Source organism: Sinocyclocheilus anshuiensis, unplaced genomic scaffold (assembly GCF_001515605.1).
Source record: "Sinocyclocheilus anshuiensis isolate Anshui unplaced genomic scaffold, SAMN03320099.WGS_v1.1 scaffold74, whole genome shotgun sequence".
In the NCBI taxonomy this organism is placed as follows: domain Eukaryota; kingdom Metazoa; phylum Chordata; class Actinopteri; order Cypriniformes; family Cyprinidae; genus Sinocyclocheilus; species Sinocyclocheilus anshuiensis.
In genome coordinates this window covers 267785-279847 of record NW_015546044.1, presented here as the reverse complement: position 1 = coordinate 279847, position 12063 = coordinate 267785, and the positions used below count along the sequence as shown (strand labels likewise).

Here is a 12063-nt window from a genome sequence, read left to right as displayed (position 1 = left end):
TTTTATATTATATTATATTATATTATATTATATTATATTATATTATATTATATTATATTATATTATATTATATTATTTAAAACATTTATTTATTTTAAATAAATATTTATTAAAATTGTACAATAAAAGCACTTTCACTAGTGGTCTCCGACTTTTGGACTCAGCTGTGTTTGTTTCATGTCTTTTTGTAGAAGATGTACTGTTTTGTGCTGCAGTGTTGTGAGCTGTCATTGAAGGATTGTGCCTTTGTTTATCTCTTTCTTCACCCAGCCGAGTGTGGAGGAACGATTAAAGATGAGCCCATGGGCCGGATTCTATCTCCTGGTTACCCAGCGCCTTATGAGCACAACTTGCACTGTGTCTGGACCATTGAGGCGGCACTTGGAAGCACCATCGGGTGGGTATCTGCTTTTCCATTACCCTCCTCCTCACCATCTGTCTCTTCTGTTTTGCTTTTGATATCTTCATCTACCTCTAAATGTAACTTCCATCCAATATCTTCGACCTTGCTGACGATCCCAAGCTCTAGAAACGTCCTTAATTGGATCATTGGGTCATGAAAGAAGTACCGTTATGGTACTCCTTATACCATAGTGGGTGTGTGTGTGGGGTTGTAACGTGTTACATGTCTATAGATATACACATGCACACATGTTTACTATCTACTGTGAATGGAGACATTCTGTAGACTTCTGTTGTTTTTATATACAGCTAGTTAATAATAACCCTAACTCATACCCGGACTTGCTGTGTTTTTACAAATGAGGACATCCCCAAAAGAAAGTTTTGCTAGATTTAGCTCACTTCTGGCTACACAGTTGTCCCCACAAATATGATTAAATAGGTACATACACACTTTGCACTGTATATAATATATCTATTTTTAATATATGTATAATACTATATATTACAATAAAACAATAATATTAAACAATTTAACAAATTTGAACATTTTAAACGGCATGGCGATTGACTGACATCATTTGACCTTTCAGAAGAAGCAAGTTCTGGCATTTAACATTCATATATCAGAAGTCATAATCGAATGCTATTGATTAGACCATTACCTCGGAAGAGTAGCTGCCATTTTGTTTTGAAATGTCCAAATTTAGTTATTCCTGCATAATAACTGGTATTAATTTAGGTTATGATGACACAATGCCATTTATTAATATTCTATCAAGACATTTCTTGTTTACTTTCCAAATTGGAAAACAATGGAAGCCTCTTTCTGCCACTGAATAATAATAATAATAAAAGTTTACATCTCGCACATCAAAATTTTTATTTATTTATTTTTTTTTCCCCAGAATTGCTAGTTATAAAGTCAGAATTGTGGGCTGACTTTTTCCCCTCAAAATTGCACTTTGTAACTCACAATTGCAATTTTATATCTCACAATTCTGAGAAAATAAGTCAGAGTTGCAGAATATAAACTCACAATTTCAAGAACAAAAGTCCGAATTACGAGATATATACTCTCAATTGCGAGGAAAAAGGTCAGAATTTGCAGTTATCTTTTAATGTTTTTTTTTTTCCCCGTGATGGAAACAAGCCTCCAGAAAACAAATCCATTTGTTCAAGTGACTCGGTATGTCCATCCTTCTTATGCTGTGTCCCACCACTCTTGCCATACTCCGGCTAATTGGTTTGATGGTATATTTGTCAGCTCTCGCCTTAGCCGCGAGTGTAGATTGGCTAGCAGGCCGAGCTCTAGCTCCATGAATGCCAGTATTGTTCATCGTGCTGTCACAGTCAGCAGGACTCAGAGAAGCTAGGAGGACATTAGCACTTTGGCAGTCCTACAGGCTGACCTCTTCCCTTCCCCAGCAAATCGCTCCCTTTCGCACTAATGAATGAACATGCCCCCTTGTTAATTGCCGCTTGTTTCGCCAGCGTAATTTTGCATGAAATCTCGCAGCCGAGCTCTGCCTAATTTGTCCGGCCCTTTAATTGTGCTGTTTATCAGATGCTTTCCCTGCCCTTCATCTAGACACGTTAAGAGCCCCCAGACACTGCTTTCTTGCTGTGTTAAAGTGGTTTGAAATTGACATTTGATTTGGTGTTGCTGCATTGAAGGCTTTGTAAGGTGCCTTGAAGATGTGAAGCGCTTAATCAAATTTCCCTTTTATCCTGTGTGCTTTATGTCCATAAATAGTTGGAAATGAGCAGTGAGGTGAGTGTAATTATATCATAAGGGTTATTGAGCGTCTAATATTGGTACACCCCTCCAGATACTTGCGCCAGACGAGCAGGCCACATGTAATAATTGAGGTCACCTCTCTTTTTTTTGTAATTTAATACAGTTTGATACTCCGATGTTGCCTGCTTAGAGCTTGTACTTAGTCAGTGTCATGTAAACATCGATGCAATCATGGCCATAAAAGGCCATGTGATTACAGTGTACTTAAGCACATTGTGAAGCAAAGTGCCTAAAACTCCTCCTAACCCCCAAAGCACTGTAACAATTAGCCTCTCATGGGTTATTATATATGAAACATTCATTCACATATATATTTAATGTATTTTAAAAGTTTGGGTCAGTCAGTCAGATTGATTGATTATTTATTGATTATTTATTTTTTTAGGTTCCTTATGCTCTCCAATACTGCATTTATTTGATCATAATAGTAATACTACTAAATAGTATTACAATTTAAAATAATGGTTTTATATAGTAATATATTTAAATAACATAATAATAAAATAAACATAACATCACATGCACAATCAGGTTTGCCTTTATTGGCTGACAGCCACATGTAGTACGACATGAAGACATCAGAAGTGTTTACCACTGAAATCTGTAAACACTAAAAGTAAACATAGCTAAGCTTGAGAGTGTTTACGTGTGTGTGAGTTATTAAAAATATTATTAGATGGAAATCATGTTTCAATACTGTGACCCGTAAGCTGCAGAAAACTCCACACCTTCCTCTTCCCTTCTGATAAAATGATATAATTATATAATTTATATAATTATATAATTTAGTTGAAAAGCCTGTTGGCGACAGTAAACAGCTGTTACAGTGTGTATTTGCATGTGATGTGCTGTTTATTCATGCATCTTTAGTACATGTATCTTTACATGACCACATATGAGTATTGCAGGTCAAATAATGAGGTTTTTATCCGCTTGCTCTACTGCATGTGTGTTTATTAGATCCCCTTCCACAGGCACAGGATAATTAATAGCTTGGGTGCCTTCCAGTCTCAGACCTAGTTCCCCACTGTAAGGTATGCACATACATTTCTTTGATCTCATCTTGAGCAATCAATTATTCAAGATAATTTGCAATGCATTAGGATTGGGATGATGTCTTGCACTAATAGTAGGACTCTGTTAAGGCAGTATTCAGAATATGCTGTCCAAAAAGATGAAAGGGAGCTAGAGTTGGTTTAAGCAGAGAGGACAGCTGTCCCTAGGGATCAAGTAGTCCCTGCTATGACCAAAATGACAGCCCTGTATGACAGCCATTTTATGAAGAAGTGTACAAAGAAGTTTCTTATGTTTAACAAGGCTGTATTTATTTGAATGAATAAATAAATAAATAAATGCATAAATAAATCATGAAAAAAAACAATAATGTTGAGAAATATTTTTACAATTTAATTATAATAGTTTTCTCTTTTTACATATTTAAAATTCTAAATTTAGAATTTCTTTAAAATTCTAATTTATTCTTGTGATGGTCATTACTCCAGTCTTCAGTGTCACATGATCCTTTAGATATCTTTGATTAATCAAAAGTTCAGAAGCACAGCTTTTATTTGAAATATAAATCTTTTGAAACATTATAAATGTCTTTATTGTCACTTTTGATCAATGTTACGCATGCCTGCTGAAGTATTAATTTCTTAAAAAAAAAAAAAACATACTGCCCCCAAATTTATTTACTTATTTATTTATTTTTAGATGCAGTATATATTTTATTTTATTTTTTAATATATCTTTAAACTTGAAAACAATTCTATAAATCTACACATTTATTTTTTTACCTATTTTTTTTGCATGATGTCAAACTAAAATCGCTATCATTAAGCACCGTCTGCAAAACACTTTGGAGTGTACGCTATATTTTTCAGCTAGATGGATTATTTTTAAATTGAATAGACCACAGTATAAACACCATATATCTTCATATAATGGGTGATACATTTGAACTGTCACAGGGTGTATTCTGTGATACCGCCCTGCCCCAGCTGTCCTGTCCTGGTAGACTTCCTTATCCAGAGGGGCTGATGGAAAAGTCTAAGTGTGGAGACATAAAAGGATGTGTAAGGGTGGACTGGGATGTGTGTATGATGTGTCAGGATGCTGAGGGGGAGGGACACACTTTAGGGTTTCATGTGGCAGGGGGTGCAGGCGATATGTCATCGTTCTTTCATCACAGACACTTCCCTACATCTGAGATGCCTCTGTTTGGCAAAGGTGATAATTACTTTCAGCTGCCACTTCACACGCACGCACATAGAGACAGATATACTGCCTAGCCCCAAATGTTCTCATCCACGTGGGATTAGATATCGGTTAAGCCTGCTGTTCCAGAGCCGGTTTGGAACATTCGAGTTGCAGCTCAAAGGATCGTACTGTCACGCTCAAGGCTCATCTGCAGACACGAAAGAAATTTGAGGAATTAACGGAAGCTGGGGTCCCTCTTCCCTCCTTCCCTATGCTGTTGTTTTATCAACCTCTTTTTCTCTTCCTCCAAAGCCTTCAAGTCAAACATTAACCCTGTTCACTTCTCACTTCTGTCCCATCTTGGCAAAGTTTACTTTTTTTTTAACTTGTCTTGTTCTATTCTTTTATTTCCACACTCTTCTCTATTTCTTTTCCTGCGGTCTGTTCTTACGTTTGCACCAGAAGTGACATCAGCTCGATTGATGGCTGGTCTATTTTATTTTATTTTATTTTTATATTAATTTATTTTCATTATGGTGAATTAAAATGGCTTGTGTTGCAGGGCTATTACATTATTTTTTAAATGTTCTTCTTTTTTTCTTTTTTATTACATTTAGTTTATTGTTGTTGTTAGTTAGTTTTAGTTTTTTTTTCTACTTCTGATAAATAACACACTTTTCACTGAGAAACACAAGTTCGAACTTTGAACTGCGTCCTCTAGGGGACGCTATGGGGAACGCCTCGTCGTGACCCGTGTCTGAAGCATACATTGAAAAAACACCAACAACACGTTGGCCGGCGACAGCCTATGACGTCACTACCGGTGCGACTATAGTATAAATAGGCGCCAGGAGAACACGTCATCCTCTTCTTCATCTTCATTGATTGTTTTGTTTGAAGCGTGCATTCCAGTGGTAAAAGCGATCTTTCTTCCTTTATTATGGCGAGCACTAGCAAGACGTTTAGGAGGTGTGCGCATCTATTTCTTCGTTATTTGACACCTGATGACATACATGATATTTGCGTCTTTTGTTTGGGCGAAGAGCATGCACACGATGTCCTTGAGGGGGCAATCTGCGTTAACTGCGAGCGTTTTTCAATGAAAAAGCTATGCTCTCGTTTGTCTCTCTTTTCGAGGAAAGAGGGGCAGCCGTCTGCTCCCCGCGGTTCAGGACCCACCGCTGCTGAGGCACAGAGGAGAATGAGGTCGTGGGGATCGCAGGCGGATCTGGCTGATGAGTTTGGCTGAGGAGGGCGAAGAGGCTGAGGCTGAGGCTGAGCCCTCACAATCCTCCTGGCCTGTGTATGATGAGCTATTGGAGGTTATGGATCGCGCCACAGCGAGGCTTGACTTGCCGTGGAAGCGGGCCAAGAAGGTGACGCCACGATGTCGTCTCGACGAGCGTTATCTGTCTGACCCTAGCCCTCCAGCTCAGGTGAGCCTTCCTTTTCTGGTGGTAACAGAGAGACATCTGTGGGTGAACCTGGCAGATATCGGGAAGAAAGAGAGGGGCTTTCTTCTCGATGCTCCGGTTTCGCCTTCCAAGCTTTTTGGTACCTCCGTCGAGACGGGGGTTGAGAAGTTCAGGGAGGCGAAGGCACGCTCAGCGGCCTTCAAAACCTTCATTCCACGAAGGTCCAGGTCTGAACCCAAACAACCCAGGGGTCCTGGCCCGTCTCGGTCTGAGGATCGGAGACGGGCACAGAAGGCTAGTGTCGCGGCTCGCGCTCCTCCCCCACCTGCGAGTAGGGCTAGGAGGAATCACGGGTCAAAGGGAGGTAGGCAAGACCTGAGGGAGGTGATCCAGACGAGGTGTCAGCGCTCTCGTCCGGACCAGAGTGATACCTGAACATCTTCTCATCTCCCTCGGGGGGTTTAACATCTGCCCTTATCTTCCCCTTCCTAATTCCCCTGTAACCACCATCATCTCCACCTGACCGAGGTTAGGTAGGAACCTCCTGTGCCTGCTCTGCAGTCTGTTATGCTGGACCTGTGATGTTTTTGGTTGGTTCTGTGTCTTACAAAGTAACCACCTCATCTCCACTTGACCGAAGTTAGGTAGGAATCTCCTTGGCCTGCATTACAGTCTCCTATGCTGGAACTATGATGTTTTCGGTTGGTTCTGTGTCTTACATAGTAACCATCTTACTGATGGTCCGGACTAGAGGCTTCTTCGGGCTTCGCTTCTTGAACGGGGCTCCTGCGCGGGAGCCATGGTGGGTGAGTACGATCCATTTTGAAAATATATTTAATGCGCTGGTGGTTGTGTGAATACCGTCTGCTAGCCTTCTTTGCAGTGTTTTCCGAGATCTGTGTGTCCTGCCCTCATCTTCCCCTTCCTAATTCCCCTGTAACCACCATCATCTCCACCTGACCGAGGTTAGGTAGGAACCTCCTGCGTCTGCATTACAGTCTCCTATGCTGGACCTATGAAGTTTTCGGTTGGTTCTGTGTCTTACATAGTAACCGCCTTACTGATGGTCCGGACTAGAGGCTGCGGGAACCATGGTGGGTGAGTACGATCCATTTTGAAAATATATTTAATGCGCTGGTGGTTGTGTGAATACCGTCTGCTAGCCTTCTTTGCAGTGTTTTCCGAGATCTGTGTGTCTCTGTCCTTTTCTAGGGTAGGTCCTCGGTGAGCACCCCCTCTGCTGGACTCAGAACCGGGTTCTCGACTTGCAGTGATGACCTCACTCGTCGATGCTGTATCCAGTCTGTATGATAGCCCTTTTTCCGGCTTCCTGCTTCCTGGATCATGCAGCCAGATCACAGGCTTCTGCGGGAGCCTTCTTGGTGCAGTGTTTCCGGGACCTGTGTGTTTCTGTCCTTTTCTAGGGTAGGTCCTCGGTGAGCACCCCCTCTGCTGGACTCAGAACCGGGTTCTCGACTTGCAGTGATGACCTTACTCGTCGAGGCTGTATCCAGTCTGTATGATAGCCGTTTTTCCGGCTTCATGCTTCCTGGATCATGCAGCCAGATCACAGGCTTCTGCGGGAGCCTTCTTGGTCATCAGGCCCCCGGCACAGCACTGCAATTCTCCTGGACGACCGGGCTGGGCTTATGCTATTCAGGCTGCCCTGTCTGGTACGCCTTATCCAGGTTCGCCCCAAGGGGCTTCCTGTGGACCAAGATATCCCCTCTCACTGAGACGTCGAGCGGGAGGTATGAGTGGCGTTTTGCGAGAACCCTTCTTGTAAAGTGCTATCGCAGGCAGTGCTCCCCTCGGCCTCAGAGGGTTGTCTTTGAAGCTTGCCACTCCCGTTTGGCTCAGTACTTCTGGGCATCTGTGAGCAGATGCTTGGGAATCTCTATAAAATCCATGCTATGGTAAGTGCACATGCTAAGCTTCTGTGCACTTTCTAAAATCCACATGGTGGTAAGTGTACACGCTGAGCATTTTGCGCACTTTCTAAAATCCCCATGGTGGTAAGTGTGCACGCAAAGAACTCTGCGCACTTTCTAAAATCCTATATGGTAAGGGTTACGCGTTATTAGCCTCGTTCCCTTTCTCTGAGTTGGCTTAGACCCCGGTACTCGCCTTGGGCTCCACTCAACTAGTGTGTCTCTGTTGACACACTTTTAAAGCATCATTCCCCTCACTGTTGACGGTTATTTGTGAGCATCATGCTTTCTTCCGAGCGTTCGAGTTCTCTCCCCTTCTGAGGAGTTGAATTCCCCGCTCCGTGGGCTGTTCTCGTGGTGGTGTTTAGCAGTGCTCCCCTCTATCAGAGGGTTGCCTATGAGCACGCTACCCCTTTTCTGAATTCGGAGTTCTCCTCTCAAGTGGAGAGTTGAGTTCTCTGTTTTACCAGAGCACCTGGAACTGGCAACATCAGGGAGTTCTCTGTTTTCCCAGAGCACCTGGAACCAGCAGACATCTAGGCCCTTCCTCTGCCGCCCTGGTGCGCTGTTTTTTTTTGGCTAAGCTTGCTGTACGCTTACCCTTCAAGTTTTCTAATGAACAGGCTTTAGGTCGAGCCTCCCTCTCGGCTGAGAGTTGGGTGTTATGCTCCCTCAGCTAGGTAACTTACTGCTAGCCATTCCAGCATTATACCATAGATTGAGTTGAAGACTTCTCAAACATATTGTTCTTGGGATGCACCATTTCCATCTATGGACTGCTCTTTCAGAGTGCCACGAGGGCCCCTTAGAACGGTATCGTTAAAATCCATGTTATGGTAAGTGTGCACGCGAAGACCCTGTGAACTTTCTAAAATCCACACTGTGGTAAGTTCGCACGCTAAGCATTTGCGTTCTTTCTAAAATCCTGTATGGTAAGGGCTACGCGCGGCGGCTTCGTGCCCTTTCTTGAGTTGGTTAAACCCCGGTTCCACCTTGGGAACCACTCCACCTATGTTTCCTCAGGATACCTACTTTAACAGGGTGTTGCTACTAGGGGTCTGTTGAGACAGTTCCTTCAGCAAGCTCATGCAGAGCAAGCGGTAGCCCCCTGGGTGACAGACCAAGACCTAGTACGATTCTAAGCACTTGGTCGTATCCCCTTAAAGGAATCTACTCCTTATTCCAAGCCTTGAGCTCTACCCCGGGGCCAGGAGGTGGCGTGGGTATACCGTTCCCCATAGCGACCCCTAGAGGACGCAGTGTCTCGTTCCCTACTCAGGGAACCATGGTTACATAAGTAACCTGAGACGTTTTGTCTTCTGAATTGTATGCCGCTGCTGGTATCTGTTTGGTTTCACTTCTATATTTATCTCACTGTGACAATAATGTAGGATATGAAAATTAATATCACATTGAGAAAGTTGTTGGCTTTGCAGTGGGGTATTTTGTTTTTAATTCATGTAATAGTTGTCTGGCTAACAATAGTTTTGGGAAAATAAAAATGTCTTGGCGTACGGGATGCTTAACATATTTAAGGACAGGGTTGCAGTCACACCACATGATACACAACTTCAAACACAACAACAAAACCATTGCAAATAATAGAGAACAGCAGATTTTGGCATTATTTATTCATGCTGTGGTGCATGCTTGGAATAATAGTCCTGCCTTAAGCACCACAGACATCACTATGTGATTCTTTAGTAGCCTGATCAGCAAGATCGACCATCTTAACCAGCCAAGATGCTAATGAACATCATTGTTATGTTGTTCCACCAGCTAGATCAGCATAAACAAGCCTGGACAAGCATGACAATTCTGTTGTTGAGTATAGAAACTGCACACATCTGATCAATTGCTTTTTTTATCAGCTGGTTTGCACAAGCGCTGCGGAGAGAAAGACCCCCGAAGAGACTAGAGTTGATCAATCAATTAATGAGTCTAATTTTTAATGGGCTGTGAAATTGTGCCATCTCGCATGCAGTGTCTCCTTGGTCATTACTCTCAATATACAAACTGTCAAAGTTTGAAACTCACAATTTTTCTAAAAGGTTAATGTACCCCAAAATCCAATACGCTGCTAAATGGAGGAAATGTGCTCACACGCACCTAAAATAATCTGAAGATAAACACCCGGATGGTTCTCCTGCCAGCATTCTCCTGGGAGCACTTTGCAGTGGGGATGGCTGACAGCAGTGAAGGAAGGAGACCATGGATTGTGGGTAAAAAGGTAAAAAGTGCTGTGCACTTGTTTTTAAGGTGGCCAGGACCTCACATCTGCTGAATCAGACTGAGAACTGCTTCTTACATTTATTTAATCTGCCTAGACAGCAGATAAAGATAACTAATCATTAATGCATCAGCAAGTTCCACCCACAATATTCTACTCTAAATGGTGTTTTTTTTTTCTTCTTTTTCTTTTTAAGTTATGTAATTAATTGCAGTTTATAATTTATTTATTCTGTGTTTTGCCAGACTTCCAAACAAATGCAGACTGACATGAATTTCTTGGCTCTTTTATGCTGGTTAGCAAAGCCGTACTGTTCATCAGTAGATAACTAGTAGAAAGATGACAAGCATGACTAAGCATGTCAAAGCATGTAAGCATGCACAAGTTCATTGCCTGAGGATGTCTTGCTGATTTTGAAGATAGTTTTGAATCCTTATATGGACACTAGCCAAGTTTGAGTCTTGATCGTGTGGCCTTGACCTGGAGACTTTGAGTTTCAGACTTTCATTTCATTTGGAGCAACATGTATGATGCAAAAAAATAATGAATAATAATAATCACTTTCTCTCTGTTTCAGTTCATTAAAATGGACAGCCTGGTTTTAGACAAGTTACTTATCTACTTATCTAGTCTTTTCATGCATCGGCTACAAGTTGGCATTTATATCGCGATGCATCGTTTCTAGCATATTTGCATCGGTAAAAACTGATTCATTTATATATAATTACTAGTGGATGCGCTATACTTTTATTATTTAGAAAGTGACCAATAATCTGTGAACAATATTTTATATGTAGATTGATTTCTCCTCTCTAAACTGTTACTCAAGCGCGTTCTCTCATCACCACTATCTGTAACCAATATTTTATATGTAGATTGATTTCTCCTCTCTAATCTGTTTCTCAAGCTCGTTCTCTCATCACCGCTGCTGTGAATATGACGCATCACACCACGGAGACCCGAGGAAAAACTGGGATTAAAGTCCAAAACCTGGCTTATAATAACCTAACAAATCAATCGGGGCTAGAGCGGTTCCATTAACGACAAATTAAATTCACACAACCTCACTAATTTGTGCACGCTTATTCTTAAGCAGACCTTAATGTCGATCATGGATAAAATCGATCCACCATGACAAACAGCGAATATATCTGTGCTGTTTAATGCATTTGAGACGTTGTGCTTTCCTCAGTGCATAACTGACATGTCACAGGTATATTTTTCATCTGTAAATGTTAGAAAGTCATGCAAACATATTAATTTTGCTGACAGGAGTGAGCGAGGCACACGGGAGCAACAAGCACATCTGCGCGCATGCACACTAAACAGACAGAGCGAGGAGTGCAATAATTCTGAGTAAAATATACATTTTGCTAAAATATTTGTTGTCGGACATTAAATGTGTCTTTTGTAGAATTTTAAACCTACATATAAAAGTGTATTTTTATGATAGCAGTAACTGTAATTGGATTAGTGTAATAGGTAAATCAAATATAAGCTAGTAGGCTACAGTACTAATTACTCAGCTCAAATGAGTTAATGTGTTTCTTATAGCAGTTAAAATGTAGTCATTTTCTTTATTATTTATTTTCATTTTTAATTCAGTGATTTTAACTTTTAATTTAGTTATTTTAATGCTTTAAACAGCAATTTTAGATCGTAATGTTCTAATGTTCTGCTATCTGTTCTATAAACTATAAAAGGTACAGTTGTAATAAAACTCCTATTGGTCAGTAGAGGAGCTTAGCTTAGCCTGACAGTTAGCCTGCTTTAGACCTGGTTAGTTTCCCAGCAGAAGTTGCCACAGTGACTAAGCTTGATCTAGGCCTATGTGAAATTTGCTTTATGGAACCAAATAATTTGGCAATGAGTCAAACTAACTGAAATAAGCCTGGCTTATTTGGTTAACTTGTTTTATGAAACAGGCCTCGAGGTATTAAAAGTGATCATATTTTCTCCATTGCATCATATTGCATCGAATCGCATTGTGTTGAATCGAATCGAATCGAAATCGAATCGCAATGCATCGTAATAGGGGTGAATCGTATCGCATCGGTAGCTGCTTCATATGTATCTTTAATGTAT

At 41.2% G+C, this 12063-nt stretch overlaps 1 protein-coding gene across 1 annotated transcript in view; it reads left to right on the top strand.

Moving 5' to 3' along the window:
• Positions 1 to 12063, top strand: part of LOC107698986 (CUB and sushi domain-containing protein 1-like) — a 320519-nt gene that overhangs the window by 209175 nt on the left and 99281 nt on the right. Inside the window, exon 25 of the mRNA XM_016500120.1 lies at positions 271 to 397. Coding sequence (XP_016355606.1) covers positions 271 to 397 — 127 coding nt within the window. The remainder of the gene's footprint in view (positions 1 to 270; positions 398 to 12063) is intronic.